We start from the raw sequence: 13,850 nt of genomic DNA on the forward strand, positions 1-13,850 counted from the left end.
GAATGCACCAATGTGTTATACTAAAAAATATGGCCATTGTACATGGTTGTACTCTTTTGTTTGACTTTGGGATATACATTAAAACAAAGAGGTATATTTAAGATATATATAAAAAGCACTTAAAAATCTGGTGAAACAAAATGTTTTTTAATTGTTTTTTTTTTAAATCTGTATAGATTAGTACATCCCTTTCAAAGGATTTATTTAAAATCACATAATCGTGAGGCTTGGTGAATCACCACCCGCGTTTGTAGTCTTTAACCACCTCTAACAGGTTTTAGCCCATGATGGCCCTGTGTTTGGGCTCCATTCATCTATAAATCAACTATACCACTGCTAAAGAGAGGAGTTCCCAACAGCATGACCCTTCCACCACCATGTTTCGCAAGTCTTTTGTTGTTTGATTAAATGGTGTGTTGAGATGCACAAAGCTTGGCTTATGGTCCTAAAACCAAACTTTGCTTTACATTTCTTCAAAATCCCTGATACTTATCCCTGACCTGTCTGCTGCGTTAGTTAGTCTTTGTAATGTTTTTGGTTCAGCGGACCAGGTAAACCCTGAAGGGAATTGTTTGCATGGGACTTTTTGCAGAGGTATCAAAGTGAAGGGGGTTGAATACATTGCAGAATTTAAATTGTCATAAAGCTATTGAAAACCACATATAATTTTTCTTCAACTTCATAACTTTGTGCTAGGTTGCAATGGTTTATCAAATAAAATCCCCAAAAATTCATTAAGTTATGCAAAAAAGATGCAAAAAAATCTCATAAATTGAAATGCACTACAATCATCCTGATGTCTTCATAAAATTATCTTTCAGATTTAGAAGGAAGTGCAACAAACAGTGCACAAGCAGCGTTTGCTTGGCTGTTTATTTGGCTTACTCATCTCTCCCTTGTGTATGTTTAGCCAATAAAAATCCATGTGTGCAGCAAATCCAATAATTTTTTTTTTCTTTCTGCTCGCTTTTATACGCACACCTTATATTTTCCCCTTACAAATAGCTGCTGCGGCAGGTTGCGACTGGCAGACAAATAACGCCGGGCACCAGACAGACTGGGATATTAATACATGCGACTGGGAAATGGAGAGTAGTCCCGTTGTAAATTTAACACGCAGCGCAATAAAAGGGTTGAGGCCGAAGTCATAAAGATGGCCACTCTCATGCAGGAAGCCGGCCTCCTCTGTAGGGTCAGTGCTGTCACCATTTATGGCCAATGTTATGATTTGCTTTTAAAGCAAAGAACTGATCCTGCTGCTTTTCAGTCCAGTCGATTGTCCACAGCTGATGCAAGACTATATTTAGACACAGAGCTCAGTTCCTGTTGTCCACTCTTACAGCTGAAGTCCAGAGCTCTTTTTACATTTTTTGACAATTTTCACAAATAAAAAGCCTAACAGTGCAGCAGGTATTTTCTAAAATCCAGTGACACTAACTGTCTTCAGTGCTGACCTACGTAGTAGATAAAAGTCCACCTGTGGTAAAATTCAGCTGTTCGGTCTGTGAAGCCCTCAGGCATTTGTCAGAAAACAGAAGTTAACAAACTGCATCAGGAAGACCAAGGAATCCAGCAGAAATGAAAAAGTTCAGCAATTTTTCATGATATATTGGCAAAGTGGAAATACTGCCTGAAACCAAACCAAGCCTACAAACACAGTCACAGAATATTGGAACGTCATTAGATATTAATTAGATTATCATTTAGTCATATTCGTATTTAGATGTTTTCAACTTTATGTAATTTCAAAGATTATTGCTCTGTAGTATAAGTAGAAAAATCTTGACATGGACTAGCACTGCAAATTTGCCATTAGCTGTATGACCAGGGCTCTCAACTCTCACGCAATGACCATGAGACATACGCATTTCCCTGGCTGCATATGCACACATGCCAGACATGGCATTCCTCACGCAAAAAAATAACAAAGCCCATATGGGCTGTAGATGATCCATTCACAGCACTGTCCATTCAGAGCTCAGTCTAAACCCCGCCTTCTGTGGAGCTGTTTCAGCTTCTTTCACAGCTTGTGGCCATCAGTCATTCCTGCTGCAGTTTGTGTTAACAATTCAATTTTATTTATATTGCGCCAATTCATGAAACATGTCATCTCAAGGCACTTTACAAAGTCAAATTCAATCAGATTATACAGATTTGGTCAGATTATACAGATTGGTCAAAATATTTCCTATATAAGGGAACCAGTTGATTTCATCAAAGTCCCGACAAGCAGCATTCGCTCCTGAGGAAGCGTAGAGCTACAGGGAGAGTCGTCTGCATTGTACATGCCTTTGCAGCAATCCCTCATACTGAGCAAGCATGAAGCGACAGTGGAAAGAAAAACTCCCCTTTAACGGGAAGGAAAACCTCCAGGAGAACCGGGCTCAGTATGAACGGTCATCTGCCTCGACTGACTGGGGTTACAGAAGACAGAGCAGAGACACAACAAGAGAAACAAAAAAGCACAGAAGCTCACATTGATCTAGTAATCTGTTCTACATTAGATGGTAATAGCGGGTGATCTGTCTTCCCTGGATGATGACACAGCTAACAGAACGCCAGACCAGGTGTACCTACTATGAAGAAAAAAGAGAGAGAGAACAAAAAAGTTAAAAGCTGAAATGATGACAAGCAATGCAAAATTGGAGAACAGTAGGAGAACTCAGCAGAATGAGAGAAATAGACCCTGATGTCCTCCGGTAGCCTAAGTCTATAGCAGCATAACTATAGCGATAAGCTCAGGGTAACATGAGCCACTCTAACTATAAGCTTTGTCAAAAAGGAAAGTTTTAAGATTAGTCTTAAAAGTAGACAGGGTGTCTGCCTCACGGACCAAAACTGGGAGTTGGTTTCACAGAAGAGGAGCCTGATAGCTAAAGGATCTGCCTCCCATTCTACTTTTAGAGACTCTAGGAACCACCAGCAGACCTGCAGTCTGAGAGCGAAGTGCTCTGTGAGGAACATACGGGGTAATCAGAACTCTGATATATGATAGAGCTTGATTATTAAGGGCTTTATATGTGAGAAGGAGAATTTTAAATTAACAGAGCAGCAATAACAGCGATCAGAATTATAAATAATTTTGGTCTTAATTTTATTAGTGATTATTTGTACATTTGGGGTCTGTTTAATTTCATCCATTCCCACGGGTTTATCTAGAAACAAAATGTTTTACAACAATTAAGCAGACAGCTGAAATGGACACTCCTCTTTCACTTTTCAGCATAAGTAAAACCTCTACTTCCATGTCTAATTGGTTAAAAATAAGATAGAGTGGACTGTATCCGCACTTCGAGCCGAATCGGCGCTCCTGATACAGGGGGTACAAATTCTATTTCAGGCACGGCAGCGAATTGTTCCGATGTGATAGGGCTATGGGTGGAGCTAAGGACAGTACAACCCTGGAAGAAAACTTGTTGAATGTGGGAGAAGATACCTGAGCCTGTGGAGGTTTATCACCAGCAGGATAATGACCCTGAACTTGCATCACAGCTACTGCAGGATGTTTTCCATTCATTCTAATTCAGCGTGGTCTATTTAGCAGTTTCTAAGGTATAAATGCATTAGATGGTCTACAACATTTCCAAGAAGATGTTTTGCATCTTAAACAAGTGACATTTTGCTGTGTCTGTCGGATGCCACCAGAAGTAAATCTGCCCTAATGTTCCCTCTTGAGAATTGAGTGTTGATCCTATTGTCGAATGCAGATAGTGAAATGTGTTTACTTTGATGTTCTGAGGAAATGCAGAATCAAAAGGCTGATAATGACCTAACACCCCAGATAGCTTTGAACTCCCCCCTAATGTGAGGTGGGGACTTGCGTCTGGAGGCTCATGCATACATGTTCATGGATTTTGATCTCGGCATCTGCTTCAGGCATTATCCAACATCACAGCATGTAATGAGCAATTTCCCGTCCCTTATTAACCTGTGGATCATTCCTAACCTACTCGTTGCCTTATGAATATTCATCCAGAAAGCTATTGTGCTGCAGTCTGACGGAGAATGTGCTTTAGTGCACAAGACGCCATCACGCAAAACGAGGAGGGTTGACGCAAGTGTTCTGAACAAGCACAGCGAGGTGACGCAAAAAAAGAAAGGTCACTTCTGCACAGCCTGTTCCTTCTAAGATTTCCACGAATGTAAAAAAAAAAATAATATCGTCATTCAGCTATTGCATTATCCACAACTAGGAAGAATAAATACTTTGGAGAGCCGGCGTAGACTTGTTGGCTTTGAAGTGCAACCATTCACACATTCACGGCGGGTTTCAGCAGAGTGACATTTTGAAAGGGAGTCAGGAAGAGTTCACACGGAAAATGTCAACTCAGGGCTGCCATGTTTGCACATTCTTACTCCTATAACTCTGATCGGCGGGGGGGAGGACTCCACATGTTGCGCAAGTACAGTTTTCTTCTGCTTTCAAACATATTCACCCAGAATAAATGTGGATGCAACACTAATGTATGCACATTCTCATTTATCAGTCAAAGCCCCGGTGCTCTGTCTAGAGGAAAGAAAGCTCTAAGTAACATAGCTTAAAATCGAATGTTTTTTTTCCCCCTCCTCAATCTAATCCTCCCAGGCAAGTATTGATATCTATCGAATGAATTGTCTGCCGGCTCCATAACAAGAGAACAAGAACAATTTATGTTAACACTGATGAATTTTGTCAACCATATTCCCTAAACAATCCCCCGGCAGTTATGAATCTGAATTAACAGCTTCATTTTCCCTCCCATGGATGTATCAAGTTACCTTAGCCCAAGATGTTTCTGTTTGAGTTGGGTCAGTTCAAACTAAATACCTACATATAATCTTTTTTTATTATTATTCTGATCCCCATTTGGACCTGTTGAATATTACTAATTTAGACGGATTGCGAACCATGATCAAACCAAAATAACTTAGCAGTTTTCTGCTGGTAGATATTATTCAACTATCTGTAGATATTATGCGTTAGAGTCACTTCACCACATTTCCTCACTTTGGTCTTCATGGTGTGATGCCTCATGCTTAGTGGTGCTACAGCCTCTGGGGCCTTTCAGAAAAGCTGTGTTTATACTGACAGATCATTTGACACTTAGACTGCACACAGGTGGACTTTATTTCACTAATTATGTGACTTTTCTAGGCAACTGGTTGGAAAACACATTTTTAGGGGCTTTATAGCAAAGGGATTGTATACATATATACACATGCCAATTTTCATTTTTTTTTCTAATTTTACTTCACCAAAAAAAAAAAAAAGATAAAAAACATTTCAATTAAAGGTTGATATGCTGATAAAAAGCGAAGGGGTGAATCATTTTTAAAGGCACTCCAAGTCAAGCTGCCAAATATTTTTTGGACATGTCAAAGAATTCAGCTGCTTAAGTACCACGGCTCTCACAGGCCATGTCTACCACACACATGAGCCACTGCTTGAGAATAGACACGGCTGTGACTCATACATTGCAGCAGAGAGCCAATAATATTACTTAATGTCATACCACACTTTGCTATCTGCACTGAAGAAGACACACTTACCTGGCGTGTCAGATGCTTAAAACTGAAAGAACTGACGGCTTGTCCTACTTTCTCAGTGATCTGTCTCTCTGACCACAAGGAAACGGTTGAAATCTGACTTCCAGATGATCCTTAAATATGAAAGAAATGAAAATGTAAAAAAAAAAAAGACCAGACTTTTATGTCAAGGCAAAAGCGATATAACTGGCCCTTGCAGCAAATCATTAATCACAATGCACAAACAAGAGCGTATCAAAAGTGATATACATTTTTTAAAGCCGTGACAGGACTTGACGTTCTACAAATTACCTTTTGTTTCTATACCTTTAGACCCAGGTAACATTTGTTGGACCAGTATACAGGACTGTCTCAGAAAATTAGAATATTGTGATAAAGTTATTTATTTTCTGTAATGCAATTAAAAAACAGGAAATGTCATACATTCTGGATTCATTACAAATCAACTGAAATATCGCAAGCCTTTTAATGTTTTAATATCGGTGATTATGGCGTACAGCTTAAGAAAACTCAAAAGTCCTATCTCAAAATATTAGAATATTTCCTCAGACCAAGTAAAAAAAAAATTATAACAGCAAAACAAAATCAAACATTTGAAAATGTCCATTAATGCACTCAGTACTTGGTTGGGAATCCTTTTTCACAGATTACAGCATCAATGCGGCGTGGCATGGAGGCAATCAGCCTGTGGCATTGCTGAGGTGTTATGGATGCCCAGGATGCTTCAATAGCGGCCTTTAGCTCATTTGCATTGTTGGCTCTGGTGTCTTTCAGCTTCTTCTTCACAATACCCCACAAATTCTCTATGGGGTTCAGGTCAGGGGAATTGGCAGGCCAATCAAGGACAGTAATGCCATGGTCAGTACACAAGTTACTGTGAGAATCTGATGTCGTCTCTTAACCACTACCATACTTGTGATTTAGTTTACTGAACCAAGCTGAGTGTTTTTCAAGGCTCAGGAAACCCTGCAGTGTTTCGAGTTAATTAGACGATTCAAGTGATTAGTTGAATAGCCTACTAGTATACTTTTTCACGATATTCTAATATTTTGAGATAGGATTTTTGAGTTTTCTTCAGCTGTACGCCATAATCAGCGATATTAAAACAATAAAAGGCTTGCGATATTTCAGTTTCTTAATTGCATTACAGAAAATAAAGAACTTTATCACAATATTCTAATTTTCTGAGACAGTCCTGTACATGGCATAACAGGAAACAGACAACTGTAGATAGAGGCTTGATTTAGGTGATATGTTTTACACTTAGAAGTTTGTAAAACCTAACAAATTCACGAATATGGCTTTAATTTGCTTTTCTGGCTCTGCTGATCCTTAATGAGTCTGCAACAGATCATAATACTAATGATCATTTAGAATGAACATCAGCATGTACGCTGCTCTGATGAACCCTCAGTAAGTCTCACTTTGGGCTTTTTTTTCCTGGACACAAGATTTCCGTGTGTGATTTAAAGTGATTGCCACCATGTATCTGTGAATGAAAAGACACTCTAGGGAACCTACCATGCAACTCTGTCAACATATTCTAGTTTATTTTGCTATCTCTGCAATATTTTGGTCAGTTGTTCTTCTTTTTCTCACCTTTCTTCATCATTTCTGTTATTTAAATGTCATCGTTCCCACTATGAGGCTCTAACACGTGAAACCCGTGGCATCAGAAAATTGTCTGACCAGCACTTAGTCAAGCAGTTTGCAGTCATGACTTTGCTTTTTACCTTTAACGATTTGGCTCATTTGATGTCCAGTTCCAACAAAACCATGACATTATCCCCAATAAACCGAGAATCAGTGGGATGTTTAATATTCCCAAAGCATAAGACATTGTCATCTGTGATACATGATAGTATTCTATTCAACACCTGCCTCTTTCATGGCAAATTGCACCCCGTGAAATCGTCAAGAGTTTATTATTATGAATTAGGCTTCAGTGGCTCTGTAACGCTCCTGGAAGGCATCGCTACCTCTATCAAGTTAACTGTGTGACTGGCAGTGGCCAGATGGTGAGGAGGCTGCTGGAAGAGGCTCTCTGTTGTAGATTATGTTTTTGCACGGTCTCTGCACTGTTACTAACTGCTTTTATTAGCTTACACTCACTAAATATGTCTAAATATTTGACTTGCAAAACACTCGTACAGTGCAATCAGGGTGCTGTAATTAACATCCTCATTTGCACAGGAACAATGGCTAAGTTTGATTTTCATGGCAAGGTACTGCACAGAACAAAAGACGCATTTGTGTTTTCTAGCTAAGCGTTGGAGAAGAAACCAATTTACAGATAAAAAGATTAAAGCAACCTGGTGTTGCTGAAAGAAAAGGGCAAAGTACTATCTTTTTAACTTGCATTCACCTGACCATAGTCCTTTGAGTCACAAAGGGGCAATTACCTCTTTGACAGCCACAAGTTTCTGTATCTTCTGATTTTTTTTCCACTACGTTTTCATGAGTAAATCTAAATTGGTTTTCATGGTTTTTGCTAGAAACATTTCTTTACAAATTTTTTTTTTTTTTTAAACCTAGCTCCACATTTACATATTGCATTGCATATCTAGCAACACCCTAGTGGTTAGAACATTGTGCTTGTGTCCCGGATGTTCTGCGTTCAACTCCCACAGACCCACACAGGGTCCCTGAGCAAGACCCTTAACTGCAGATTTCTCCCCGGGGACAGCACAGTGGCAACCCACTGCTCCCCAAGGGGATGGGTTAAATGCAGAGAACAAACTTCATTGGAATGTGCGTTGCAATGACAATAAAGATAATTACTTTTATTACAAAAGTTAAAGCTTCAGTAGATAACTTTTGTGTTTTTTACGTGTTTGTTAAAAGTGGCACTATATCATGACAGTAAAATATGTGACAGATAAAAAAAAATCAACCTGCTCTGGCACCCCCCAGTGGTCATAAAGCCATTTGTAGACATACAGCGCTCCCAGATCGAAACAACCAATCAGAATCCAGTGGAATTTCTTGCTCTGATTGGTTGTAGGTAGTGTCAATCACTCTTTTTTTCAACAAACTGCTCAGACCCCCTCCCCCGCACAACGCTACCGTCTTTCAAGCTCAGGATTGCCAGTGGGCTCCAGCTGTATAGTTCAGGATATAGTTCAGTTTCTCAAGGTTTTGCCATTTAAAATCTTGTTTCCATTGTAAATAGTAGGTTAAATTTGATGATTTACACAAGAAGAACGAAACAATTAAATGCAGTAAGAAGGAAAGTTCCACAAGGCTGGTACAGCACCTCCATCACGCTGATATAAAATGTCTTTTTGCTAGATATGGACTGACACATGATCGGTTCGAAACATCCACATTAAATTTCAAAATTTTGCCCACAGTTTTCATTCCCACCTCCTGCCATTTTGTCCCTTCCAAACATATCTGTTCCTACCCACATGCCTATCATCCTATCCCCCTCATGCCTCCATTATGTCCCCCACACCCTTGTGATTTAATCTCAATAGTTATACCAGAAGTCGTTAAAACCAAGGTAAGCCTTGATACCGGAAACCTTTGCAAACCTAGTTTAAACCATATAAGACGTTGGAACCAGATTTTTTTCTTTCTATTAATGTGTACTTTTTAAGTCCAGTCAGTTTGGTCTGATTTTTGTTTGCTTGGAACCAAGTATGGAATACTTGCAGATCAGAGACCACTGTTTTATATATCGTGATGCTGTCTGCTATTATCAAAAAGAGGTTTCAGTTTTCACACATTTTGCTTTGGACCATTCTTTTTTTCAGTAATTGGTACTCACTGTGTGATGAGGGGAACTGTTTGTCCAAAATAGAATAGAATAGAATAGTCTTTTGTATATCCAGTGCTGACACTCTCCAGCACCATCTGTTTCCACAAAACGTGGACAGATCAGTTGATAGATTATGAGTCAGACTGGCAACAGGTTTGCTGGAAGAAAATACAAACGGCAGCATGTTGATTTGTAAACAGGATAATTATTATGCTAAATATAGCAACCCATAGCTTAACCTAGCATACAGACTGGATAAACAACCGTAGCTCTGTCTGAAGGTTAAAATTTGGAATTAATGAAATCTCCTTGTACCACATCCTATGAGCAGTACACACAGTCCATTGCAAATGCATTAAACATTTCCACATTACTCATGTTAAAACCTCAGACTTGAATGTGTTTTAATGGGAGTTTATGTGATTGACCAACACAGAAAATTGGGAAAATTATAATTATTTTTTACAATGGTTACAAATAAAAAATTCAAGGTGTGGCATTCCTTTGCATTTAGCCCCCCTGAGTCAATATTTTATAAAACAATCAGTCTCTGCGATTACAACTATAAGTCTAGATTGTTGTTGATTCTTTTTTGCAAAACATCTCAAACTGCTTTGTACTGTATTTAGTTCAATTTCTAACTATAATTAATTTTAACTACTGAAAAAAAGCATCTATGGTGCCACCATGGGGATGTTGCATTCAGGGTGAAGTGAACAGTTATTTATCTGTCACACAGTCTTTTGTGCGGGTTGGTTTCTTCTGATAAGAGCACGTTCACTTGCAGGTTTTGCCGATTCTCTGTCACGGTTTGTGCCAAAGGGGCGTGGTATGGTTTCTTTTTAGCAAGGGCATTTTTCTTGCCACATAATACAATTCAAATTTACTAATAGTAAATTCCCTGTGTAAACTTGTGCAGCTATTCAGAAGTTACCCTATAGTTGTCCCTGCAGGGAAGGGTGTTTTCAGGGTGATATGCAGCAGTAGTTAATTTGTTTTTGGGTTGTTTTTTTCGTTATTGTTTTTCAACAAACCTGAAAATAATTGTATTTATACTCAGATTAAATAAAACACGGGGGTTCTATTTACTGATTAGATGTAAGTGGCTAGACTCGCTGTTATTTAGGGCTGTCAGATTAAAGGCAATGCAAATTAGATTTTTACTGCTAGGCACCACTTTCTGTTAGTCTTTTAAATACAATTCCTATAAAATACGACATGTAAAAAAAGTTCAAAGGGTGTGGGTTTCTTTCTAGGCAGTGTTACGATAAATTGTGTTCTCAACAAAGCCCTCATATAGTTTGCTCTCATTCTCATCAGTTGCAAATAAGATTCTAACCATAAAACGAGATAGATGGAAGTATTACTCATAAAAACAGCTTGCAAATCACCACACCCAAAAAACCAAAAGTTACATATTTAACAATGCAAACAGCAAAAATAGTGCACTATGTATCCATGCAGAGTTGCTGTTATAAACATGCAGTAGGAATGAAAGATCCATAAAATGATTTTGTGCACAAGCAGAAATAGTTCTGTTGTGATGGGAGAAACCTAATGCTTGCTTCTTTTTCTACTGTATTTTCAGGTGTCATAACACAGCCAGTGGTGCCATACACAGGAGCGACTGACTGAGGGAGTTTGCTCCCCCCTCGGGACACCAGACAAACTCACCGTTACACACTTCCCGCCTCCTCTCACTTGTACCTCTGGGTTTCCGACCGCTCCCTCACGCCGTCTGTCACCGGGTCAACAACCTTCCTCCTCGTCACTGCATCTGCCTGTTCGATAAAAGAGTTTTTACGCCACGAAGGACCGGACACCTTAAAAGGCTTTTTTTTTTTTTGTCGTTGGAAGTCCAGTTTTAAGGAGCCGCTCGCTGCATTTAAAAAGGGATTCCCAACCTCCCCGACCACCTCTCCAAATCTTTCTGTAGTGCAGGAGTTTCCAGAGCACAGCTGGGATCATTACAGACCGAACCCTGTTGCTTCGGACTACTTGACGAGGCCGTAAAAACCAAACTGTGCGTTCTCTGCTGTGAATAGGCCTTCTGCTGGAGTGAAACTCCTTTATTTTTATAGACCAAAGAGCAAACCAACAAATATGATCATTACAACGGAGGTGGCAAAAAGACACATATTATTCGTGGAGTTTCTACAGAATCTCTGCGAGAACGATCAAATCAAAGAAGCCCTTTTAAAAATCTTCTGGACATTTTTTTTTTTTTTTTTCCTCAGACTGAAGCCCACAACTTGTATTTTGAAACTGGAAATATAGATACTGCATACGTATAACAATGTATCAAAAAAAAAAGAAAAAGAAAAACTCAATCTGATTTGTGATTTTTTTCAGTAGCAATGGTTTTGGACGGAACTGTCACGGGAATCACATCAAAGGAAATGCTAGACGTCTACGGAGAGTATGGATGCTGTGGAGTCTGAAAAGGCGGAGCTAAGAATTGCCATTAAATGTATTTTGAAAGGCCCTTAAAAGTTATATATTTAACAATTTTATATGTTGTACCTTTGTAGAGAAGCTTATTGGACTTAAATGTGGTCACAATGGCAGTTTAGTAGAACGTGAACAAACGCTGTTCTCATTACTGCTGGCTCGTAGTCTATGGTTTTCTGTTCACACCTCAGTAGCTGCTTTCTTTTCATGGTTATCTACAAGTCACAGTCTTATTAGAACCATTATTGACAAAAAAAAAAAAAAAACGGAAAGCGAAACAATTTCTTGAGGACTGACGTGCAGCCCACAGACATTGTAAATCTATGGTAGTCAGTGGAAGCCATTGAAACCTGCTAATTTGCTATGATATTGTATTGTACACGATGTGGAATACTGATTCATTTCCTCTCTATGGGTTTTGATCTCTTAATTTATTTTGGTGCTTGGGTTCGTTCGCACAAATCCAGCCTCTCTCCGTTGGTAATCTGGACAATGAAGGAAGCAGAGAGGAACAGTACGGGAAGGAAGCACTGCAAACATAGTCATATAAATACATTTTTTATCATGAAATATTTTAAGAATAAATTAAATACATGGAAAAAAAAAATCATGTCCATATGGTTTTGGTGGTCAAGGTGAAGGTGGGAGGTCTGATTTACTGTTGCTCGCTGTGTGTGTGTGAGTATGTGTGTGTGTGTGTGTGTGTGTGTGTGTGTGTGTGCGTGTGCGTGTGTGTGTGTGTGCTCAAAGAAGAAGAAAAACCGGCTTTACTATTTTTTTTTTAGAATGAAATCCAGAGAAGCTCAGATTTTATTTTTTTTTTATCTCAAAACACAGTACAGAGCCTTACAATGCATTTATACCACTTATTATTTTTTTCGGCACCAAACCACAAACCTCTGTTAAGAGCGAAAACATCCCCACTGCTACCAGCGTGCTTCATGGATTGCTCTCGTCTGAGCAAAGCAGCTTCTTCCACTTGTTTTATAGCAAACCCCAAATAGGACTTTTTATGACTTCGTAGTTATTATGATCATACTGAGCTGGATTCTTTTTTTTATATATACTTTATTTTTGTCATTTTAGGAGTTTTAGAAATACACATACATACATTGAACAATTAGACCCCCCTGTAACAAAAATCACAGAGCAACTAGTTTGACAGGAACAGTTGAGTAATCAAAAAAAGAAGAAAAAGGTAATTACATTAATTATACAGTTGGCGTCAAGCTCCAATGAATGTTCCATTTCTTCCAGCATTTATAAGTGTCAAGTCTTCATGAAAAAGTCAGTCTCTCCATTGCGTGAATTTCTTCAATTATGTCCTTCCAGTCCGAACAATGATGGTGGTTCCACATCGAGCCACCTGTGAGTTATAGCTTTCTTTGCACCTGCTAATAATTTTAACAGGAGATATCTATCGGACTTCCTCAGCTCTTGGGGTAAATTACCCAGGAAAACCGTAGTACAATTTAAGTCCATTTTAGTGTTGACTTCTTTTATCACTTAGGGTGCGATCTTAGTACATTCCCAGAAGGCTTGAAAATGTCCTGCAGATACATTCCCACAATTCCTCCAACATTTTGCCTTCTCAGTGTTGTTACAATGTTTACTTTTAGTAGTTAGGTGCAACAAAAAAAACGCACCATGCATTTCCAGGAAAATTCCCTCCACAGGCTGGAACTTGACGTATGAATCACAGAATTGCATATATTTAACCAAACATCATCAGTTATTGTTATTTAGCTTCTTTTTCCCATTTAACCTTAAGTTATATTGTATTACATTTTCTCTCCATTTGTAGACATCAGTATAATTTGGATATTGTTTTTTTGGGAGGTCTTCCGTTGCTAGAATCTAATAGGATTTTAAGTATGCCTGTCTCGTCCTCCTCCAAAAATGTTAGATTTTTTTATTGTAATGGTGTCTTAGCTGAAGGTATCTAAAGAAATCACATTTTTCCAGGTTATAGTTATTTTGAAGTTGTTTAAAACTTTTCAATTCACTATTACTTGTAAACTTCCAGTAACTTGCTATACCTTTTTGTGACCACTGCGTGAATCTCCTATCCATTCTTGCCGGGAGAAAATCTCTATTTTAAGCAGGCCAT

The 13,850-nt window shown here is 38.7% G+C and overlaps 1 protein-coding gene across 3 annotated transcripts in view; it reads left to right on the forward strand.

Moving 5' to 3' along the window:
* Positions 1–12,152, forward strand: part of tafa5a (TAFA chemokine like family member 5a) — a 199,054-nt gene extending 186,902 nt beyond the window's left edge. For all 3 annotated transcript variants that reach the window (XM_021319842.2, XM_036148866.1, XM_036148867.1), the window contains one exon: positions 10,878–12,152. In XM_021319842.2, coding sequence (XP_021175517.2) covers positions 10,878–10,886 — 9 coding nt within the window. In that variant the 3' untranslated portion in view covers positions 10,887–12,152. The remainder of the gene's footprint in view (positions 1–10,877) is intronic.
* The last annotated feature ends 1,698 nt before the right edge of the window (positions 12,153–13,850 follow it).

Source organism: Fundulus heteroclitus, chromosome 17, assembly GCF_011125445.2.
Source record: "Fundulus heteroclitus isolate FHET01 chromosome 17, MU-UCD_Fhet_4.1, whole genome shotgun sequence".
NCBI classification, from domain to species: domain Eukaryota; kingdom Metazoa; phylum Chordata; class Actinopteri; order Cyprinodontiformes; family Fundulidae; genus Fundulus; species Fundulus heteroclitus.